This window comes from Pelodiscus sinensis, chromosome 3 (assembly GCF_052426305.1).
Source record: "Pelodiscus sinensis isolate ZL-2025 chromosome 3, ASM5242630v1, whole genome shotgun sequence".
Lineage (NCBI taxonomy): Eukaryota > Metazoa > Chordata > Testudines > Trionychidae > Pelodiscus > Pelodiscus sinensis.
In genome coordinates, this window is record NC_143054.1 from 160631875 (window position 1) to 160657364 (window position 25490).

General features: G+C 41.0%; 1 protein-coding gene across 6 annotated transcripts in view; it reads right to left on the reverse strand.

Moving 5' to 3' along the window:
• Positions 1-21047, reverse strand: part of CDC42BPA (CDC42 binding protein kinase alpha) — a 333045-nt gene extending 311998 nt beyond the window's left edge. For 4 of the 6 annotated variants that reach the window (XM_075925322.2, XM_075925320.2, XM_014570973.3 and 1 more), the window contains exon 1: positions 19475-21047. In XM_075925322.2, the coding sequence (XP_075781437.2) occupies positions 19475-19652 (178 nt within the window). In that variant the 5' untranslated portion in view covers positions 19653-21047. The remainder of the gene's footprint in view (positions 1-19474) is intronic. The other 2 variants (XM_014570971.3, XM_006118059.4) reach the window with 2 other exon arrangements.
• Between the last annotated feature and the right edge of the window lie 4443 nt (positions 21048-25490).

Consider the following 25490-nt stretch of genomic DNA (forward strand, 5'->3'; position numbering starts at 1 on the left):
CATTATAGTTTGTGATATGAAGTGTTTACTGACAGTTCAGTACTGCAATAGTCACACATTCTTTGTGCTTTAGAATCTAATGCACCCAGTTTATGAGATACCAGAGCAATTTACTCCATAGTTATGAAGAAAAATTTGTATTTGTTATCCTGACCATATATATGGTTAAATAGCTTATTTTGACAAGAGTGTTTAAAAAAAAGTTAACTGGCCAGAACAAGGTCGTGCAATTTAAGTGGACAAAAGACCCTGAGGCTGTATCTCTCTTCAATGGAAAGCCTCATGGGAGGTGAACATAAAATTTAAAGTCTTAATCTTAAGATATATTCTGGAAGATGTATCCTCTCAAATTTTAGGGAGCATAGGATAGATGGAAATAAGATCACCCAACTCTGTGGCTTCCCAGGGCTCTCAGACTGAGGAGCCCATGACATGCACAAGGGCAGGATGCGGCAACATGTAGGGTCAGAAACTCTATGTTAATGCTTGGTCCTTCCCTCTTTTCCCCAGACATTACAGCTCCAGCAGAAATATGCTGTTCTTGGCTAAGTCATTGTTAAGATACCTCACTAGCAGTTGGAAGCAGGGCCACTAACGTGGGCAACAGCCCTGGTCTTGTGATTAAGAGATTCCAGAAAATCCCATGCTCATTTTGGGGGGGTAAGAGGGGACAAAGGAAGCTGTGGAGGAGAATCCAGGTAACATGACATCTGCAGCTCTGCCACTGCACCACCTGCTGCCACTGCCTACTGAGTGGCCCCCACTGCACCAAAGAATGGTTGCTCGGGACACCATTTTCCCTAAGGCTGGTCCTGCATAGGAGGAACTTTGCAGTTGTAATTCCTGGTTCAGGCAGAATTAATTCTCAATGGGATATCTATTCATATATCCATGGGGGAAGCAAGAGATGACGCCACAGAGAGCAGCTGGTACCCAGCTTCCAACCCCTCCCCCAACCTAAAACATCACAAGTGTATACAGCTAATATAAACCATCATCATTATTAATAATACTTTTGACTGTAATTAGAGGATTCAACACCAAAGGAAGCAAAATTTTTCTTCATTGCCAAGTTATCAGAATTATAATGGCCACCAACCAAAAAAACATATCTCTTTTCAGAACTTACTGGAAAAAGTACTTAAAGTTTTATGCACAACAATGTTATTTACTCCCACCCTCCCCCCAACTTGTTTCAGAACCAATGCTCCCAGGTGTTTAAACAAGCATTTCAACTACACTTGCAAAAGGAGATATTTATTAGTTATTTTATTAGCCATTTTACAAGAAAAGCTCTATAATGATTGCCTAAAGCAGTGCACAATCCACACACAAACACAAGTCTACTTATGTTGTCAAACTGCACATAAAATTATTGCAACACAAACAAAAATGTCAGCTTCATAACATGTACCACACACAGTTGTTTCTTGATATCCATGATTTCATATAAGGGACTGATTTTTTAAATGTATACCTAACATCTGAATTTTCATTCCTGGAAAGATTTCTATCATTCCACAATTTTAGAGACAGTTTTAATTCAAAAAAGCAGGTAATATACCAAAAAAAATTAAAACCCTAGTAGATAATTTTTAAACACAGTTTGGACATTTCCCCCTTATTAAAGAGTTAATAAATTACTTTAGTAGATGCCACTGAAGTTTAACACAGACCTACTATTTCTCTAGCTAAAGGTGGTTTTCTAGGCATGAAAAAAGTAAATCAACAGTAAAGAAAAAAATCTAAACAGGATGCCTAAAATGACAATAAAAAGTGTAACTAGAATATTACATTTCTCCATAAACTTCCCACTATTTGTATAAGAAAGCTGTTTGCATAACTTCCCTCTAACAGATTAAATCATGACAAGAATAACAAAAATGGCTTGTGTCAGATACTGCTGAGATTATAAAAGGCTCTCTTTCAAATGATCCCAAAACAGAATGGCATAGTTTTGTCAAGTGCTTTTCACAGACTGAGGGAAATAACACAGCTGCTCCAAGTCTGTTAAGGCAAGAATTAATGTCTTTCAATAAGCTATATTGAAGGCAAACAGACTGAAAAAAGTCTTATCTCTGCACACCTGCCTTATGGCAGTTTCCAATCTGAAATGCTAAAATTCAAATTTTCTGGGTGTGTTCAAGAACTATTTTAGGCAACTGCCTGAGGACTATAGAACACATGAATACACAGATACTTATTTTCAAGAAATTGACATGAAATAAGCCTTCTTTGGAATTCTATGCATACGTACAAAGTATACCATTTACGGAACAGAGGGTCCAGCTATTCCTGTGAGACTCTGAAAACGCTCACTGATTGTTACCTTATTGATCAGTCATAAAATGGACATGGCAAAAGTTGCGACAAACTGTATGTAGCCTGGCATAATTCTCGGAATGACAGAAAACACAACTAAACCCACGTAGAAATTGGTATTCTTAATTTAGCTTGCTAGTGCTATTTGTTCCACTTGGTCCCATGAATGTGACTTGGCAAAATATTTAAACAGAGCATTTCACTACAGAAGAAAGAGTATAGTAAATGGGGAAAGAGCCATAATGAGGAAGAGTTGCAAGTATCATGGGATGGTGGTTATCCCAAAGTGCTAACATTTTCTGTAACCACCGTGCAATCCAGATCACAAAAATGTTCAGCCACCTCTCTCATTACAAAGCTGATTGTTTTAATAGGTTTTAACTTTCCATTTCTCTCGGGTCTTTAAAAACCTTGAAATTTGGATGATGATGGTCACACCTATATATCCTGAAACCAGTTTTGATTTTAATACGCTCTGACGACACTTCAATCAGTTTTCAGTTTTCTGAATTCTTTAGGGAAATATAGACATTATGAAGCAGCTATATTTCTCCAATACTAAATATGGGATTGTGAAGTAGTTTTAAGCTCTAGTATTGAGAAGGAAGCTCAACAGACGCATCTAGACCTGTCAAGAAACAAGACTTCAGATGATGAGTTAATCAGCAGAAGTTTCTTTTCAAATACCTCTGGAAACATTAAAAAAATGAAAATAGCAAAATCTGAAGTCAAAAGAGAACTGATGGAGCAATATAGCAGCAAATTTATTGGAGATCAGCACAAGAGAGAGGGAGGCTTGTTCAGTGGGTTATGGGACTCAAAAACTGAGAATACTAAGTAGGAGTGCACAGGTCCATATAAAAACCTAGTATTGTTAGTAGCATATTTAGTGAAATACCAGCTAACTAATAATGAGAGAAGCATTCACAGATTCAGAAATGGCAATGTTCTAAATCAGCCTAAGCAAACTGAAAAAGTCAATGTTTAGCCTGAAATAACGAGTACAGAAAAGGAGACACCTCTCCTACATGCTAGAAAACTAATTGTTCTTGTCCACTATACAGCAAGAGACACCATCTATTTCTTATTATTGGCATATTTTTTCCCTGAACTTTTACAAAAATTGAGCACGTCTTCCCTGACATGAGTACACTCCAAAATTCTTATCTTTAATTAGCTATTTTTAAAGATCCCTATATATCATATCTAAATACTGACATTATTATATCATTTTCATGGGATCTGCAATATTTATGTATTTGTATAAACATAAGGTGAGCTATGAATCATAATTTAATTCTACACTGAATACAGAGAGCTAATGTTTTTGATCCAAAAGAGTAATTCAGTGTCTCTTGCCACAAATGCCATGTACTTCTCCTTACAATTGCCTTCACTTTGCAAGAAGATTTAGACATGGCCTGGGTGTGTGGGTCCACGGAAAGTGCCAAGTCAAAGATGCTGACCAGGTTACAAGTCTGGGTGACAAGGAGGAAAGTGCTGCTGTCCATGGTGACTGAGTAATTAGAAAAGAGGGAAGAAGATTAAGAGCTCAATTTTGGACATGTTCAGAAGGAGTTGACCTTAGAGATGTTAGATAGTAGTTGAATAGTCATGTAACCACTAAGGATGTTAAAATGCAGTTACCTGACTAGTTAACAGAATTTACATCAACTAGTCAATAGGCATTTCCTCATTCCTCCTTTGAAATGTACAAGAGCCCCAGCAGGGGATCTTGTACATTTCAAAGGAGGAATGCAGAACTCCACATACAGCCCAGGGCCAGCGGGAAGTCCCGCTGACTCCAGGCTGCGTGCAGGTGCCTTCTTTGAAATGCACAAGAGCCCCAATAGGGGCTCTTGTGCATTTCTACGCCATAGAGCCCGGGGTCAGCGCGGGACTTAGATGATGAGGGTCAGAGGCAGCATTTTAAAGGAGCAGCCCTGGAGCCTGGGATCAGCTGAGGACTCCCCAGCTGACCCCAGGCTCCCCACAACATCTCCCCAGAACCCAGAATCAGCTGGGGAGTCCCCAGCTGACCCCAGGTTCCACTGCCACAGGGAGGCCAAGATCAGCTGTGCAGTAGTTTCCCCTTGGAAAATGCCACCTCCACCCATTTTAAAGGGGCAGTGGAAAGTTACAACAATAAGTATGTTGCCATCGGTTCAAACAGAGAGCAGGTTAAGGTGGGATCTCAACCTTGTACTTAACATCCCAAGATGGGACTATAGCCTTCATTGGGGGAAAAATATTGTTGAGACCTTCTAAGAATTTTTTAGTGGTTGGGTATGAAAAAACAGTGTGACAGTCCACATTATCATGCTTACTAGAGATAGCCACTAAGTGGACCTTTATTGATGAATTTGAAAGATTTTGTTTATTTGAGGAAAGAAGATACTCCAAGACCAGTCATCAGCTGTGTTGAATGATGTTGAAGTGCTCTGTGGGGGGGCCACTTAAAGAAATGGTGCCATTTCTGCAAATAGGTCTCTCTCGTACTTTCTTTGTGACCATTCATGATTCGAGTACGAACTTCTTCGGAACAGGTGATGTCCTGTGTATCACCCTTGGAGGAGCCAAGCTTTGAGATGGAGATTGTGGACATTGGGATGAAGAACACAACCCTGGTCCTGAAACAGTATGTCCACCTACTGTGGAAGAGGAATCAGAGGAGCAGGTGACAGGTGAGACAGGTAAGGGAATCAGGTCTGCCTGGGTCATGCAGGTGCTACCATAATGACCCTAGCCCTGTCCTGTTTTATTTTTTGAGTGACTTTGCTGAGGAAGGGAGGGGCAGGAAGGTATATAGTAGACTGTGAGACCAACTGATCATCATTGCATCACCCACGGAACTTACCCAGTCCTGCTCTGGAGCAATACCTGGGGCACTTCATGTTGCAGAATGTGGCAAATAGATCTATTTTTGCAAAGCCCCATTTCTGGAAGATGGTATGCATCTCCCACTTGTATTTCTGATTAAATATTTGGCTTAATTAATCTGCGGTCACATTTTGCTTGCCTGGGAGATATGTGTCTGACATGGTAACTTGAGGGTGAATGCACCAGTCCTACAGTTCTGTGGCCTCTTTGCAGAGATGATATGACCTGACCCTGCCTTACTGATTTATGTAAAACATGCAAGCAGTATTGTCTGAGTATTCTCACTGGTTTGCTCTGAATTAGGGGAAGAAAGTACTCACATGCTCTTCTTACTGCACAGAGTTCTAGGATGTTGATGTGCAAGCCTGATTTCGGAGATGTCCATCTTCCCTGGGTGCTATAGCTGCTGATGTGTGCACCCCAGACCTCTAAAGAAGCGTCTGTAGTTATGTGTATGGATGGTGGCATTTGTTGAAAAGGGACTCCACAGCAGAGATTGCTGGCCTGCAACCACCATCTGAGGGATTCCTTGACTATGTTTGTTGGACTCAGAAGTTTGTGCAAAGAATGCCTGAGTGACTAAAAGCACGTGAGGCCATGACTGCAGGCACTGCATGTGTAGCCTGGTGTGAGGGACCACACATGTCTTCGCAGACATATGACCGAATAGTTGTAGGCACTGTCTGGCCAATATTGTAGGGCTGTCCATAACTGTGTTTGCTAATGCAGCAAATAAGTGGAACCTGTGTGTTGGTAGCCGTGCCTGTGCTTATACACAAAATTTTGTTGCGCCTATGACGTCTAGCTCCTGAGATGGAGTAATGTGTGACTTGCATGTTTATCTGTAGGCCAAGAGTGCTGAATAGTTGAATTGTCTCTGTGGTAGAGTCTGCGGCCTTTTGTTCAATAGAAGCCACTATTCCTGATATGGGCCACTGCCACAGTGAGGATCTTAGAGAACACCATGGATGCTGAAGATAGGCCAAAAAGAGCAGGAATCAATACTGATAGTGTCAATCCTTTAGTGCAAACCTGAGCAATTTTCTGTGCAAAGGGCAAATTGCTATGTGAAAGTATGCATCCTGTAGGTCGAGGGACGACATCCAGATTCCATTTTTGAGGGCTGGAATTATCTTTGTGAGGGTTACCACAGTGAATCATTGCCTTTTTACATACTTGTTCAGCCTGCATAAGTCCAGGATGGGTCTCCAGCCTGCTGATTTTTTTGGGGTGAGAAAGTATCTGGAGTAGAACCCCTTCTCCTTCTGATGTGCTGGTACAAGCTCTATTGCCCTCATCTCCAGAAGTTTGTGACTCTCTTGTTGGAGCAGAGTCTCGTGAAAAGGGTCCCTGAAGAGGGACAGGGAAAGGGGCTGGGTTGGTGGAAAGGTAAGGAAAGGAATCAGGAGGCCTTTTGCTATTACTTTCAAGGCCCACCTGTCTGTTGTAATCCTGGCCATGCATGGTAGAATGGTTGAAGGCAGAACTGGTACTGATTGGCTGGTGGAAACAATGTCAAACCCTTGACCATCAGATGTTCAAAATGTCTGCCTACCACTGGAGAACTGAGACGTGGTAAGCTGTTCTTGAGGTTGCCTACTCTTCTGTTGCTGCTGCTGCCACTGTCTGCGGTCATAAATCCTCTGGGCAGAGTATGATGATGATGCCCTGCCTTGCAGCATGGAAAAGCAGTTCAGTTTATTTTTGGATTGAGGGACATACATACCTATGGTCTCTTAAGCATGGCTTGTGAGTCCTTAAGCGAAGGCAGAGAAGTGTCTTTCATGGCAGAAAAGAAGCTTTGTCCATCGAAGGGTAGGTCCTCAACTGTGTTCTGCAACTCCCTAAGGAATCCAGAGAGGTGCAGCTAAGATGCCCAACACATGATCACAAATGTCACGAGTGACCTTGATGCAGTGTCTGCTGCTTCCAGCGACACCTGCAGAACTATTTTTGCTATGAGGATCCCTTCCTCTATATTGGGCTTGAAGGAAGCCTTGTGGTCCTCTGGGAAGTGTTCAATAAACATCTTCATTTTTTCCAAGTGATAGTAAGTATATTTTGCTAGGAATGCTGAATAATTTGCTATCCTGATCCAGACGGATGCTGAGGAGAATGATATCCTACCCAGAATGTCCAGTCTCTTCCAGTCCATGCCATAAGGAGTGGATTTATATTGGGTCTGTTTGCCTCTGGTATGGGCTGCGTCCACCACCAGAGAATTTGGTGCCAGGTGGGTGAACAAAAATTCAGCCCCTTTGGCAGGAACATAGTACTTCCTGTGCAACCTTTCCGAGGTTGGGGAAATGGAAGCTGGTGTTTGCCACAAAATGTTTTCAGGTAAAACTATTGTTTTGATGACTGGTAAAACTATTGTTGATGATGCTAACACCTGCAAAATATCAGTTACATTTGTGTTTTACCTTCGGAACCTCGACTAAGGAAAAGTCAAGGGAGTCAGCCACCCTCTTGCACAGGTCATGAAAGGACCTGAAGTCATCGCCTGCTGTCGGGCACTACGGATTTGTCTGGGGGAGGAAGAGGAGATGTGTGATGGAGGTTAGGCTCCTGTGTGTGTTCTCCAGATCCTCCGTCTCCCTTTGTGTAGTGTCAGACCTGGTGGATACAGATGGTTTAGGAACCACTGACTGAGGTCTTGCTACCACTGTCAGTCGTGCTGGTGCTTGAGCTCTCATGGGGCCCCAGGAATCCCATCCCTGCCATGATTGAATAGGAGGGAACTCATCAGCTCCTGATGAGTGGTGAGCAACCTTGGTGGAGGAAAGACCGGTGCCTGCAGTGTGGACGACTGGATTCATCGCAGCACCAAGTCATCCCATGCCTTTGACGTGGTCGATACCAGGGATACTTTAGTATGAGATGTCAGAGCCTTCTTCACTGGAGTCTGTAATAGTGGTTCCAGTTAGACCTTTGCTGTGGTGATACGACAGCTTGGGTACCGACAGCACAGGAGTGGTCATCTACAGCTTGGGTGCCTAAAACACAGGGCATGCATCTTTAGAGGGCACTGCCCCTCGGCGTTTGTCCATACTGGACGGCCCCGGTGCCTGCAGATCCCCAAAGCCTGTACCTTGGAGGAAGGCTTCTGCTGATGGGATAGCCTCTTTGATGGTCTCTATCTGCAAGTGGTGAGGTGTGTTTCCTCTTAGCCATTTTCTTGAAGGAAGGATTCCTGGGTGCCAATGAGCCCTGGTTGGAGGCTGCTGTCAGCGAGGTACAGAGTGGAAAGGCTTGAGATACCAGTTCTGACGCTTGTCTCTCCGTCTTCTCCATAGTAAGGAGTTTCAGCTGTAACTCCCTCACTTCCAACAATCTAAATGAGAGCTTTTTACATTGGTGACAGACGACAACAACAAATGCATTGGGCATGCCCATCAGAGATAGGAACAGACATTCTGCACATCAGGAACCACTTAAAAACTGGGGAGCATGGCATCACTACTCTAATCCTAACTATATGACTAACAAGAGAAAAAACTTAAAAAAAAAACATTTAAAGGGGGAAAGAACCCAAACAACTCTAAGAATACAATACTAACTAATGAGCAACAAACACTATCTAAGAACTCATCGTGAAGCACTGCTGGGTTCTGACCAAGCTGGGAGCAGCTGAGAAGGAAATGAGGGGCTGCTGATGGCGCATGCGCATTGGCACGTTCGCTTTGTTGCAAGCCAGTACTCAGGGCAAATACTGATGTAAAAATTTTCCAATAATAAGCGCAGAAGCACCAAGACTCTTACAGTGGAGCACCCATAGGGACAGTCCTCCAAGAATAAAGTTAACTGACCTGTCTGAATAGAGGTTTTTCCTTGCACTTAATCCTAATATCTTGTTTAAACTATCTGAAATTAAAATCCTGCCGTTAGCAAAAGATTGCATGTGACTGACTTAAATCAGCTGCAGTTTTATACATCTTTGTCCACATCAGTAGCATTAAAATCCTAATTAGTTTGGTAAGAAAATAAGTGTGTAGAAGTAACTTGGACCAGGGAGGAACAAAAGTATTCTAAATGCTCGGCCAGAAAAAGGAAATATGTGTACATCAATGTAAATAAATGATTACTCAAAATTTTTTTCTCCAAAGATAAAACCAAGGCAGTGTTCTAACATTACAATCTTCAGAATATATATATTTTAAGACATTTGTGTGTCTGTCGGTGAGTCTGTTTGTTCAAGAACTCCTCCTGAACAGTAAGAGCTAGGAGCATCAAATTTGGTATGCAGTTTCCTTTTACCCTACCTTAAAGCAAGGTCAGAGTTTGCTTGTGCCAAGAAAATGGAATGTGCCCAGAATATGATTGTTTTCCATAACATGGAAAGGGCAGGAGCTAAGCAGGGGGATGCTATATTCAGTCACCACTGGGGGGCAACAAGCGTGTGAGACAGTTTTACCGCAGAGAGACCACTAGGGGCAACCACATCACCAAGTGAGTGGCCAGCTAGGGATGTAACTTGCCGTTTTGCCAGCCATCAACCCAGGTAAGTGGAGCTCCGTCCCAAACCCCTACCATCCAGCTTTCAGCCCCAGTCCCAGACTGAGGGTTAGGGAGCCCCGCCACTTCTCCCCTACTTCCAGAGCACTATTGGGGCCAAGCAGCACACCCCTGGCCCCCTGCCACAGGAGCCACAGCCCCCCTTACACCACTAGGCCACCTGCATAGCCCCTCTACCTTCTAGGCCCGGGGGAACACCAGTTAAGTCTTCTAGTAACTTATAAGATTTCTAACTGACATTCTCAAATGTCTACTCTATCCAACACTGAAACAGTTCATTCACTATCTACATTTTACTGCTTGTCAATGACAACTAATTATTTCTGGATGTTTTCTACACAGTTTGGTCATAGTTATGGCAAAACAGATTACTCCTGGTTTTTAAATATAATTCAGGATGTTAAAATATTGGCTAATACTATGAAAAGGACTCTCCTTAATATAAATATTAATGTACAACAATTCTCTAAAAAACAAGCATGCAATAATTATAGCTGTCATCATTAGGACAAAAGGTAAGGAACTGACAGCAGAACACAAAAGACCTATATACCTTAACCTATAAGAATAGCTTAAGTAATTAGCATAAGGCCTGAATAGTTTGCTTTCTTATGCCAACATACTGAGCAACTAACAGTAATCTTGAATTACAAGATGGCATAAAACTTTGCTTTTTGTTTTGTAACAGTCACAAGTGTTGCAAGAAGGCAACATGTAACAGTTTTAAAATATTTTTGGAGGGAACATTAGAAAAAAAAAATCACAAGTTAACCACAGTAATACAACTAATATTAATGAGTTTACCTTCCTTAATATACCAACCTACATGATAACACTATGAGAGTGAGGAAGTTTAAATTTGGTAAAGGAGAGGTGGGTTATGCATACTTATGCTTGAGACCATCAAGGTCTATACCACAGGTGGGGAACCTCAGGCCTGGGGGCTGGATACAGCCCCCGGCTTGCTTGGATCCAGCCTCCAAGGCTCGGGGCTTCCCCCCATCTTTGGGAGCATATGCTGGCCCCCCAACCGCATTTTGCTATGGGCCTCCCTAGGCTCTGGTACAAGAGGAATACAGGGAAGTATCTTTCTCCTTCTCGCTCAGGGGCCATGTCAATGAGGATTTGTTTTGTTTTGTTTTGTTTTGTTTCTCACTTGTATGCGGCCCCCAAGTGATTTTTCTGTGGGTCAGCAGTCCCCAACCCAAAAAAGGTTCCCACCCCTATTATACAAACAGGCTGATCTGAGGTTTGGCTATTGGAAATTTTTCAGCTGCATACCAGAGTCAGACTAAGATTTGTCTCAGCTTCTAGAACACTTCCCAAAAATGCCGTGAGTACAGTATTGTATTATACCGCTTTACTTGTCTGGATTAGTTTACTTACTGGACTAATCATTTTAATAAAAATTTTACAGTTACAGAAGGTCTTCCCTAAATGGTGGTGTCACACTGCACCTCACAGGGTTTTCAAAGCAGTAATTCTGATGATGCTGGGCCTGATCTTAGATCACAAGCCTACTAAATTTCTAGGTATTACTCGGGGATTCTAAATCAATAGATCAGACAACACAAAGAGGGGTAATTTGCAGCAGAAGGGCTTCCATCCATTTTGTACCTGGATTTTTTTTCTTCCAACTGAATAGCAGTAGCAAATCTGAGCAATTGCACCTATCATTACCGAATCATCGGTGAGAATCAAAAGGTTAGAAGTGAAATTACTCATATTTGCAGCTGCAGAAATTACAAGGGGCCCAATATACAAGAGCAGACTGTACCAACAAACAGGAAAAAGGTGGGGCCTCTCACTGCTGAAAAATATAGACCAAAGTATATAATTTGTTGAGCCAAATAATCCCACTCACCTTCTAGCACTACATTTTTGTGAATTATTTATGTACAATAGGATATAAAAGATGTAGTATAATTTATATCTGAAGTAGTGTAAGGGGAAAAATTAATTTTGATATATATACACTGCATTGTAAATTAAATTGCACCTACCTCACATAGAAGTTACAAATTTGTTCAGAAATCCTTAAACAATCCAAGCAGCATATTTAAAAATAAATCATAATTATACCACAAATAAAATAACAGATTAACACTTCAGCCTGAAAAATGTTTTATCCTGATTAGTATATTAATCATGTCATAAGGATTATGACAGCTAGTAATATCTCAGATTATATTTTTCCTTTAATTTCTGTTAAGCCAAAGCATGCTAAGAATTTCCATATGGAATAAAAGAATTCCTAAAGATATGTTAAATGCTCATTCATCAAACAGAGCTGTACTCCTTTGAAAACATAACAATCTACACTCTCCCAGTACACAACAGCTCCAAAGAGAGCCTACCATGCAGCCTGTGAATAGCTGCAAATACAGATTACTTGCTCATAAATGCTGAAGGATACTTAAATGAATACAATAATCTAGAAATTAAAGTATTGTGATATCTTGAGTTTGTGTATTTAAGAAACTGGCTGGCAGCTCAGTGGGTTAATACATTAGTCTCTGGCAGATTAATTTAAAAGCCTAAACTAAGATAAGTAAAATTAGTTTGGTAGTCTTATAGTTCAGTTGACTACACAGAAATTATTGCCTTGACTGCTATATATTTGAGAGAGTTTGTCTGTATGTCTGTCTGTTCAAGAACTCATCCTAAACAGTAAGAGCTAGGACCACCAAATTCAGCATGCAGCTTCCTCTTATAACTTAGACCAAGGTAAGGGTTTGGTTATGTCAAGAAAACAGGATGTGACTGGAATCTGATTGCTTCTTATAAAACCATACAGAAAAGAGAGAATCACCAAGCAGGTGAAAGTGGCTGGCTGGGGGTGTGCTCCCACTCCATACAGGACTGCCCCAAGCCTCCTAAACCCCAGATGCCCTTTAGGGAGGACAAGAGGCCGAACCACTCCTGCCCCACAAATCCTACTAGAACATTGCTGGCTGTTTCCCTTCATCAGGGAGGGAGGACAAAATGCAGTTTTCTGCATTCCTCACTCTGGCTGGGGAGTGCAGGAGGCAGACGAACCTGTACCTGCCACATCCAGGGGACTTGCACCACTCCTCCAGCTGTACTGCAATGGAGAGACACTTGGGGCTGTACTGCAATAGCCCCCTCCATCTCCTGCTCCACCTCAGAGCAATGATTTCAATGAAGAAAAACAAAAAGTTGAGGTAAGGACCCAAGTAACACTGGGTAAATTACCATAATTGGTAATCTATACTCAAGACAGAAAAAGGTGTGCTAGAGGTCAGAACTAAGGTACACCATCAGAAACATGTTGAGAAACTTAGATGGTCTATAATTAGGGCCATGAAAATGAATGTCACAGATCATAAAATCTGGATTCCCCATGAAATTTGGTCTTGTGTGCTTTTACTATGTACTACACAGATTTCATGGAGGAGATGAGTATTTATCAAATTGGTGAATTTACCCAAAAGGACTTTGCAGGAGGGTTATAAGTTTATTTTGGGAAAGGTAGGGGTCACAGTATTGTCACACATACTTCTACACTACCTTCAGAGCTGGGTAGCCAGAGAATGGAGGCTGTTGGTCAGGTGTCCAGCTCTGAAGGCAGTACCTTACCAGCAGCAGCACAGAAATAAGGATGGCAATACCATACCATACTACCCTTACTTCTGCATTGCTGCCTTCACAGCTGGATGACCAGAAAGTGGTAGCTGATGACTGAGGCTCCAGCTCTGCAGGCAACAGCACAGAAATGAAGATAGCAATACCACACCGTACCATTCTTACTTCTATGCTGTTGCTAGCAGCAGCTCTACCTACAGAGCTGGGCTCCCAGCCAGCATCCACCACTCTACAGATATGAAGGTAGTTCTGCCGCCACCAGCAGCAAAGAACTAATGGTAGTAGTACCACAATCCCATACAATACCCCTGCAACCTCCGCACAACTCATTTTTGGGTCAATATCCCTACAATTACAAACAGCTGAAAAATTTAATTTACTATTTTAAAAATCCAATGACCATGAAGTTGACCAAAATGGACACTGAATTTTGTAGGGCCTTATGTATATTAGATGGCTCAAACTGCTATTATTGTTCTCACTTTGGTGCATATGAAATTCATTCATATCTTTTTTTTTTTAATAATTTGGTAAAGAAGTTAAATTACTTAGATAAAAGACAACTGCAAGACTGAAACCTCTATTTTGCAATAGAAGAGACATTTGCAATTCCAAAGCTGTAACAAATACAACTGAACCTTGATCATTCATATGAATGATGAGGGAGGAGACCCATTTTGCTCCAGACATTTGTAAATTAGGCTCTTATCCTAAAAGGGCTCCACACAGAAGGCCCCCAAACCGAGCCCCCCACCATCTCCAGTCAAAGCACCTCACCTGTTTAACTACCTGCTGAACAGGAGCTTTAGCAAGTAAGGCATCTATCCTGCTCTCAATGAAGCTAATAACATTTGTATTAATGTCAATAAGAGTAATGACTGGATCCTAAGTGAATAAACAATTAAAAACAACATACATACCCCAGGACAATTCTTGAGAGAAAGGTGTTTATTTTTAAAAGTATAATTTTAAAATTTGCAATACCTTGTATACTACCAATTATATTGGGAAAGATACCTTGTACATGGGAAATTATATTGGGAAATTCTAACCAATTATGTTAGAAAAACAATGACCTCCTAGCAACAGAAGACCTAACTAAAATTCTCAGCTAGTTAGAGAAATGAGGGCTGTCTACGACCTTTGTTTATTTGGTGATGCGAATTTTTTTGTCTGAAGTATCAGTTTTGCATATACACACAAATATGACTAAACTGTACCTGAAAACACCTGCTATTTTTGTCATGACCTACAAACCGATCTGACAAAGAAAATTGGTTTTTATTTAAAAAACAAAAAACAAAACCCATACATTATTTTATATTTGCATATACATTTATCTTAAACGGTTCTGAAATGTAAATCTTTAAAACTGTATCAAACCATTTATTTACAGAACTGTTAACTTTACAGAACTAAAAACTATAAATGATGCACATCCTTCTTCCAGTCTCAACGGCAACAGTTACATTCCAAAAACTGGATTGCCATCAACAACGCCATGCAAACACACACAAGAAACAAACCACCACTAGAAATAAGGTAAGGTTAACTTTCCTTACTTATCAGAAAAAGAAAAAAAAATGGTATGAGAAATATAAAATGACTTTCAATACAAATTACAGATGAAGTGTCCCAAGCATGCGAGACTCTAGATTTTTCTTAAGAAACTATTCCAAATGAACCTCAAAATAAGAAAGTATTTAAAAAAGAGCAAGCACATTTATAAACCTGACCTTTTAAAAAGATATGTACATCTCCTATTTACTACAATTTTTCTTCTAATCCCCTGCATCCTGGCCTGCATTCCCATTACTCTCCACCACTAAACTTTTAAGCATCAATGACATCCCATGCTGTTGTAGAAGAAAAAATACAACATGCCTGGCATTCTCAGTCTCTCCTGTTGGCAGGATCCAGTAGAGAATCTCTCTATTCTGAACCAGAAATACAACTGACCATCAAACCTAAAATTGGTTTTCACACACAGTAGATGGAGTGTGACCAAGTTTGGCTATAGCATTTATTTCTAAGATTCATGTTGATTAACACTCCGAACTCATTCATGCTGTTTCCATCAAGGAGTTGTGTAATGTCTTTATTAGCTCACAGAAACAAACGAATATATAAATCAAGCCATATATTATGTCACATAATTGATACAATATGAATACAAACATACTTTTGTTTAAGTCTAAACTAGGGATATAAGTGCCTAGTTGAGTAGTCGACTGACCAATAACCCTAAGCTTACAGCATTGTCCAGTCGACTACGTGATTACTCGCATTCCCCTCTTGCTGACTGTATCAGAGGCAGCAGGGGGAGGGGAGGAAGGCAAGCAGGAGTCGGTGCTGGAGGAATCAGCTTAAACACCAGTTTCCCCCAACACTATCTCCGTGGCGCCGCCTGCCCCCTCTCCATGCTGAGGGGAGGTTGTGTCACATCCCGGAGCAGCCTTTGTTTGCAGCCAGCCCCAGGGGACAGGGGCTGCTGGACCCAGCGTGAGCTAGAACTGAGTAAGCTCAGTCCCGGTTTGTGCCAGATCCAGGAACTACTCCCACTGTGGCTCTTCATTTTAAATGCAGTAAGAGCCAGGCTGTTTCTTACTACATTTAAACTGCAGAGCCACAGCGAGGGAAGTTCCTGGACCCAGCATGAGCTGGGACAGAGCACTTTCCCTTATTGACTAATCGTGTAGTCAATACAAACTGTATCATCTACTCGATAAGCCAAATTACCAACCTCTTAACATCCTTAGTCTAAACAAGGATTTAAAACACAAATAAAAATTATTCTAAAAAAAATAAAATTAACCTGATACTTCAGGTTTTTATAATGACTTACTATGATGTAAAAGATTGAAAGTTAAGTTAAACATAAAAAATGGGCTAGTTACACTCAAATTAGTTTTTCTTTCCCAACTAATTCACCATAATAATCAAATTCACCATAATAATCCAAAATGAAAGCTGAAAAAGATATCCATCAATACTTCATTCATTACTTATAAAGTGAAGCATATGAACAGTTAACATATTTCAAAGAACTGATCTAAAAGATCCAGTGACTAACTAAATAAAAGAACATCAACATTCTTAACTAAATATAGCCATAGTAATACTGCTTCTGGTAAGATGTCAACTTTTCCATTCTAAACCCTAGCCTAAAACTTTTCCAAGAGTTTACAAGTTCACTATAAATATTCAAGCTGGAAAGAAATTTAACATACAAAAGATTCATTTCTAAAGATTTTTTTTTTAAACCAAAAAAACCTCAACTCTTCTTCCCACCCTAAAAAAAAAATCAAATCTATTTACAAGCTTTTAAATTATAGGAGTTCATAAAAACTGCAAGTGTACGGATTATTCCACCCATCATCCCCATCCTAGTTAATATACTAGGATTTTTTAAATAAAATTTGCAAGACATTACTGAAACCTTCAAACATGATGGTACAACTTGGGGGAGGCTTTTTACTTTTTAAGGTCATCACTTGTGTTCAATAACAGGCTAAAAACATACAAGACCTTAATTCTGTTATGCAATGCACTTAACTTTATATGCATGAGTAGTTCCACTAATTTTGATGGGACAACTCCTCACAGGACCTTAGGTCCTGATCTTGCAAAATATTTTTTTGCTGATGGATTCCTGGACCAAATAGCACTTTGTGGACTTCCAATGGAAGCAGAATCAGGCCCCTTATCAATTTTACAGGTTGAGCCTCTCTAGTCTAGCCCCCTCAGGACCTGACTGGTGCTGAACCAGAGAATTTGCTAGACCATGGGAGGTCAATATGGTCTAGCAGCATTATTGACACTTCCTTTGCTTACTGGGCTCTTAGAAGACATTTATGGGTAAATTAGAGCTAAACAACAGCATAGAACACCGAGAGCCAGGAGTGGTGGCTGTAAAACTGTATGACATGGGAAACTTGGCCACAGCCATGATAAGTGAACATCCATGGATGGAAAAAAAAAAAGATTCAAAGGCTTTGTATCTGTGTAACATTTTTCATCTGAGAAACTATTAGCGATTTACAAACAGCAGCTCTCTCAACTTCCCAGGAGAAAAGTAGATATTATATTCCCCATCCACAAAATGGGGAAGCTGAGACAGAGATGTGAAGTGACTTGCATGTGTCACTAACAGAGCTCCTGCTTGGATTACTACCCCAATGATGCCTCTGACATTACTAGAAGGTAGTCACACTCAGACACTTATCAATTTAGAAAATGGATGAGGGAGCATTATATGTGAGTGTAAAAGAACCAGGTAACATTATACACTCCAATACCTAGATAACACAAGATATCTCAATAACAACCCAACCTTGCAAGCCCTTACTCCTGGGAGTAACCAGTAGGAATACTTGCTTGAGAAAGGACTATTCACATCAGTATGGGTTTGCAGATGAAGGGTCACATTCTATAAGTCACATTTCTTGTGCTTCAGTATCAGAGGACATTGGTTAAGAGTAAAAAGCTGCAGCAATCTTTGACAAATCCATCTGAAATTTTCAAGTTAAAAATCAGAATGGCAAGTGCTATAGCAGACCTATGCCTATAAATAAAGTGAAGAGAGACTTTGCTCTCCAAAGTGGAGCTCTTGCAAGAGGAAGAGAAAAGGGTGATAAAGCAGAAAAGTTACAGATACAAGCACACCAGTGTTTATTACAGTCTTTCCAAAATAGCAATTGATTTGTCTTTGCACTATTAAAAGTAATCTAGTAGTTCCCTCACAAGTACATCCCCAAACTGAATGTAAAAATCTGCAGTTACTATCAGAGTCAGTTGTCAAGTGACTCTCTCTGCATGATGTAAGCACAAACAATCAATGTAGAAAGTTCTAAAAATTCCCATTATTCTGCTCCCATTGGTATGTTGAGCCTATTTACAGGATATCAACTTGCTGAACCAAATGAACCCTTATTTAGTGTAATAAATTCTCCAATGTAAGACATCTTTGTAGCCACTAAATTTAAAAACAAAACAAAAAAATTCCTGTCAGAAAATATGGCAAAACTGTCACAGTACCAATTTTAGGGTACCAGTTCTTTTTTTAAAATTATCTTTTCAAAATGTGTTATATTCTGTTATTCAGGTTCATGAAAGCACAAGACCAATATGATTATGAAGAGTTCACGAATTTAAATTGAGTCAGATATTCTTTAAATTTCAGTATGAATATAGGAAAAACCACAAATAAAATTAGCAAACATTATAGAACTGCTTAGTATATTCTGATAACACATCCTTCAGGGGACTTTATTGTGAAGATTCCAACTATTTGTTTAAGGTATCCAGTGGTAACTATGAAGGTTGGAAAAGTGGTCTTAAATACAGCAGTCTGTTCATGTACATTTTGTGAAATATCACTTAAAAGTACAGCATGACTTTGAAGCTTGAAGGTCACATGCAATAACTGTTCTCACCAGGATTCTTATGTGAGACTGTATCTTCTGTATTACATCTATATTTAGAAAAAGAAAAAAGCAGGACAACCTGCCCTCTCCTGAATTCAGGATAGTTCAACCACTAATTATCATCATTAATCTATTTCATTAACATTTCTAAGCAGTCTATTATTGTGCTAAATCTGAAAATAGCAAGAAAAAAAAGTCAATTTTACTCTGCTTTCCAACTTTATTTTCCCTACCAGAAACCAAGCATTATATATTCAGATCAACAATGACCTTATGTACAGATGACAAAGATTGGCTTCCGCTCCCCCCCCCCCCCCATCAATGCTTTTTAGTTTAATAGGCCATAAATTTGATTGCCCAGAGAAGTTACAGAACTCTGCACTTGTCTTTTTTCCAATCCACAGAGCTGCCCAGCATCATCCTAAAAAGCTTCAAATGCAAATAATTACATTAAGTAGACTAAAATAAACTAAATAACCCCACACATGCCAGAATTTGTTGGTGTCAAAAGACAACTTCTCATTTTTAGTGAAACATTCACCTATGATAACTGATGTGAAAGTATTGCAATAAATATGATTACAACTGTAAAACAGACATCATAAAACTCTTGAATAAAACATGGACTATAAAACAAACCCCAGACATACATGTATATGACAGAGACACACAAGGCACATGGGAATATGTAAGGATGCAAACAAAATAAATATGTTCAGACTTACCCCATTCTAGATACTCAAGAATATTCTTCTCTCTCCTCAGGGGGGAATTATTACATTCATCGTAAAGGCAGATGAGTATATCCAGCAAGGTTTCCACACTGAAGCACTGTCCATTAGTCCGAGTTGGCCCATCCAAAATAAACTGTTCCAACTGCCTCAAACGCACCTCTCCAGACATGGTTGTTTCAGTTTGTATTGTGGTTTCTTTTATAATTATTATTACTTTTAAAAAAAAATCTAACTTTTAAATGGATTGTTAAAAAAAGAAAAACATATGGTTTTTAAACAAATTCAATGCAATAAAGGCGGTACTGAATTTACAATCCACCTCAGTGTTCCTAGTCTGAAAACTGACTCTAAGTCAATTTCACGCACACATATACAGTATATACACAATTTGAAAGAAGAGAGTTATCCTAAAAATATCTTAATGCTTTTAAAAGAAAGAAAAATATATAGTCACTCTTGACATTTAAATAATAATAATTAAAATGAAATTCAATCAAGATTGACACCAATTTTATCATATATAGAGCAAGAAGTATATTTATATATTTAAAAAGGTCTTCTCCTTCATTCAAAATTCAAATCATGCAACATAATCCTGAAAAGAATCCCACTGCATCATTAAAGTGTAAAATCCCATTCAGTTCGCATCAGCAATCCACTTCCCAGGAAGGAGCAGCAAAAGGAAAAATATATAAAATGAAGAAGAAAATTAAATGCACAGAGGAGGGGGGGGATAGGGCTGCAAAATACCCACCACCTCCACCTCCTCTTCCAGTACCACTCGGTAAATGCATCAGTGGCAATTTCTTCAGAAGGGTGGGGGACACAAGTCGCTTGAAGCAGCCCCTCCTCCGGGCTCAGCCAACTCCTGCCTGAGGAAGGCTTTTCCTGTCTCCTTCTCCTCCTCCTCCTCTTCCCGGAGTCTCCTTTTAAGGCTTTTCAGTGATCCCCAAAAATAAAAGGCTTCATCCCTCCTCCACCTTCTTCTCTGCTGAGTGTGGAATGGGGGGCTAAGCAGCCCCCTAAATACCAGCACCACCCGGGAATGGTGGGGGCAGGCGAATAACCCTGTCAAATCCTTCCCATGTCTGCGCGTGTCCTCCTGCCTGATGTCGGCCCTGGCGAGCGGGGGGCCGGGGCGTCCCCCCTTTCCCGATGCACCAGCTCAGAAGACACTGGCCACGTAAGGCCCCCAGGTGCTAATAAGTGCTGCTGCTGCTGTTTTCAGTCCAGGGGATGGGGAGATGCTGCTGCCCCTGCTTCGCCCCACCGGGCTACGGGCATCCTCCTCCGGCGCGGGGCAGGCGGGGCTTACCGCCTGCGCCCCGCTTTCCTCTCCGCCGGCTCCTGCTCCTCCGCACGCCCTGCAGTCACCGGCCCGGCTCTCCCTCTCACTCACACCCACAGGAGGCGGCGGCGGCCGCTGCTGGGCTCTCAGGATCCAACATGGCGGCCTCTCCAGCCCTAGCGGACGGAGCAGCCGCTGAGCTCAGCTGCAGAGAGCGGCGCCGAGCCTGGGAGCTGCTGCTACTGATGGGATTTAGGGAGGGGGACGGCGGGGGGAGCCGTTGCTGCAGCAGGGAATGCAGGGATACAGGCGGACTGGGGGGGGGGGATAGGAGGAGGAAGTGGAGGGGAGACGAGGATGGAACGCCCCGAGGGCTACTGCAGGAGCAGGCAGCTGCGAGCTCCTGTTTCTCCCTAGTGAGGTTGTGGGGGGTTTCCTTTCCTCACCCCCATCTGGAGCCCCACCCCTGTTGCTCTGTCACTACTTTCCCATGCCCCTCCAAAAACAGCCCATCTCGCCTCCAGCTGGGCTAGTAGCTCCCTAACTTCTCGCTCCATGGTCCCTGCCCTTTGCTGCTACCTGGGCTTTTTCGTTGTCCTATTGGTGGCAGTGTTTTGTCATTCCTCTAACTACACCCTTCCTCTAAAAATGAAGTCCTGTTTCACCTGAGAGGGCAGTGTGAGGATTGCTACTTGTTTAACTTGAATCTGTGCCGTTAGAAATGCTTCAGGTGCTAATCCTGACTGCGTTAAATTTTTTAAAAAGTCAGAAATGTAGTCTCTTAAAATACACCTGATAGTTCATTGTGATAATATCTTCACTTATTCAACAACTTCCATTTCAAAGGACTGCACAGCCCAATGCAAACTAATACACACCAGGGATCACTTCAGCACTGACATTTTTATCTCGGGGGGTGAAAAATGGCAGCTGTTTAGTAGCATATGGCAATGCCATTCTGTGTGGCAGGGATTTAAATATATATCCTCTCCAAGAAACAAAACTTGAACTAATCACTTTTCCACCAGAAATCAGAAGAGCAAGGAGACGAAAACACTACTTGGCTTTAGATCCATGCAGCAAAGTCTTAGCATAAAAGGTGAACTTGTACTGTTCTCTGAAAGTTAAGTATATCTCTGATGGTCTTGTAGAGAAAGCAAATTCCAGTGACAATGCCCTTCCTTCTGTCCTTGGAGTGCATGTCTGGGGTTGGACTATCAGCAAAAGTGCTTCCGCTGGTCTTGGCCACAACTATGGTTAATACAAGACTGCTATTTTCTACTTTAGCCTTCTTATCAGGTAATATCAAGCAATAAGAGTTTTGTTTGTACTGGTATGTGCAAAAGAACAAGAAAACACAAAGATTTAACATTACATGATCAAGATTAAAAAAAGAGAAACTCCAAAGCAATTTTCCTACTCCTACAGAAAGATGAGTCTTTTCAATAGCCCAGGGTTACTCAGGGCAGCATCATATCTTTAAACCCTGTGGGCTAAAGCTGTAGAGGGTGGGGATGGAGATCCCTGCCACCATCTGTTCGTGAACAGAGCTGCTTTATAAAATACACTACTAGACAGAAAGTTCTCTAAGGAAGGAGCTCTCTACTACCAACTGTTGGTGAACCAGCAAAAATACAATTACAGAGAGAAATCCTCTCTATACTTTGAGGACTCACTGAAAGTGTACATGAACTATGTATTTCTGGCATAATGGGAGTGACCAGAAGAAGAGAGAACAGTGGATTCCAATTTGTGGTAGGGAATGTATCCATCATGGCAAAAACTCTGCTCAAATATCCTATAATAGAAGACAGGATACAGAAGAGAGAGTCCTGAGGTTGTTCTTTGTTGAAGCTATAGAGAGCAATAATGGAGACGAGTGAACTTTATGGAATGGTCTTCTATCCTCAACCATTAAAAGGCTGCATTAAGTGGTGGAGTCTAAAGTCTGAATCAGGCAAATACTTCTACGGCCTGGAGAAAAGTCTGCCTGGCTTCACTACTGACACCCAACTGTGAGTGGGGTGTAAGAGTCAGAGAAGGGTGGAGGGCCATGACATATTTAGGAGACATTTGTATGAGGCATTTATGCTGGTGAGTGTAGAATGGATTTAAAGGAGTACTGCCAAAGATCTTGAGGGGAAAGAGGAGGGGTGTTTCAGTTTATATATAAACTGTGTTTTGCCACATGAATGCTATGTTTCCTTCTTTCCAATACAGTAAAACATTTCCTCGTGTTTGGAAGTGGGGAATTATTGCCTGTTAAGAGTGCCTAGTAAAGATAGCTAGTTTCCCCCAATTTCTGAGAGGGGACTTGAAGTGATAATGCTTGTTAATCTTAAGAGGACCCACACAATCCTTGAGCTGAACCTTGTTGCTGCTAGCAGCACCTGGAAGAAAGTAACACACCACACCAGGTCTTCTCTGGGTGCTTTCATCTCAAATTCTTTCTCTTTAGAGCTCTGCTGAAGTTGGAATGTAGCTTTCTCTGGTTCACATATGGTTCATCCCAGCAATTATTTTCCTCCTTCCAATCAATTACCTATTCTAGAATTCCTACATGCAAAAGTATACAGGTAATTTCCATAATAACACCAGAAGAAATATCTCTAGGCACCAGTTCTGTCACACAAACTATCATAGAATCATAGAATACTAGGACTGGAAGGGACCTCGAGAGGTCATTGAGTCCAGTCCCCTGCCCTCATGGAAACTATGAGGAATTTAATTCTCCCCACCCCCTCCAAATGAATAATGAGCAATATTTAATATTTATACAATGACATTTTTAATCTTCACAGTATTATCCATATACTACCAGTTTGATTCTCACAAAACCTCCGTGATGTAAGTATTAACATCCCTGTTTTGCAGGTAGGGAAACAAACAATTAAAAAGGTTTGGCAAAGGCCATGCAGCGAAACAGTAACAGAGTTTAGATTATAATTTAGGTACTCCTGATTCCCCTATACCATGTTTTATCTACTAGCTCATGCTGCCTCCCAATGAAATAAGACAGACAAAATCAAATAAAGCTGACATAAACTCGTAGAACTGAAGGGTGGGAATGGACCAGCTCTGTGTTGCAGTATTTCTAAAACAATCACAATGTAAGTTTTTACCCATCCTAATTTTAATAGCACCACAAATGAAATCTAGCACTTATTATTTCTTAGTGCCATAGATGTAGAGTTTCCATACTTGAACTTTCAAAAAAGAGGACACTTCTGAGAGAGAATGTATCTGTATCAGTATCTATCAACTCACTTTGTATTAATGTGTTATATAACATATATATAATATTCAGGGCTTGACACATCAGCTTATCTACTTGCCTGTGGCGAGTAGATTTCAGCCAGTTGCCCCATTCACCAGCGTTCGCACATGCGCAGTGCGGGGCTGGCGAGTGGTTTTCACTGCGGTTTGTCGAGCCCTGATAATATGTATATATTATATAATTAATATTATAATATATATAATAATATACAATACATTAATACAATGTGAGTTGGTAGATACAGATACACTCCTTCTCAGGAGTGTCCTCTTTTTTGGAAGGTCAGATACGGTAACCCTAAATAGGTATGTATTTTGCTTTATCAACAACTGAAGAATCTACTATATATTTGAGAGGGTCTGTCTGTTCAAGAAGTCCTTAAACAGTAGGACTATGTCTAGATTGCCCCCTCTTGCGCAAAAAAAATGCAAATGAGGTGAAGTGTAGAATATCGCCACACCTCATTTGCATAATTAGTGAGGCTCCATTTTTGTGCAGGAGGCTTTTGCGCAAGAGCCATTTTTCCTCCTTTTTTCAGGAGGAATGGTTCTTGCACAAGAGGGGTTTTTGCGCAAAAGCCTCTTGTGCAAAAATGGAGCCTAATTCCATGCTTTGCATCATTTGCATATTTTTTTGCACAAGAGGGGGCAGTCTAGACATAGTTTAAGAGCTAGGATCATCAGATTTGGTATAGAGTTTCCTCTTATCATAACTTTAAACAAAGTAAGGGTTTGGTTGTGCTAGGATAATGGGATGTGCCTAGAATGGGATGGCGTCTCATAAAAACCATACAGAAAAGAGACAGAATCACAAGGCTTCTGATAAAGGCTATCTGGGAGTGCCACCCCATGGAACACCCTAGTCCCAAGCCTCCCACTCTCCCAGATGTCCTTTGGGGGGGAAGAAGCCTCCCTTCATATGGGAATATCACTGGCTGTTCTCTTTTGTCAGGGAGCAAGGGAAAGTGCAGTTTGCTGCATTCCTCATGCTAGTTGGGGAATGCAGGGGCAGACAAGCCTGGACCTGCCCTAGCTGGGAAACGAGTATCCCTCCCCAAGCTGGGCCCGCTGGAGCTGCCGCAGCCATGGAGAAGCACTTTTCACTTGTCCCCAAGCTGCTGTGGTGAGAGAGGGCTGGTATAGTCCTCTCTCCTCTGGACAGCCTGCAAATCCTAGTCCCACTCTAAAGCTATAATTTAAATACAGCATGTACATTTTCATTTTATTTTCCAAAAAACAAAAATTAATTGAGGTAAGGACCTGAGCAATGTTGGGAAAATCTCCTACTAATATATATGTTGGGGCTGGTCAAAACGTGGATTTGTTTGTTTTTTACAAAGAGGTTAGAATCATGGAACAACAGTGTTAGAAGAGATATCAAGGGTCATCTAGTCTAACCCCTGTAAAGGTGCAAGAAAAAAAGTCATTTACAAAAAATGGTCC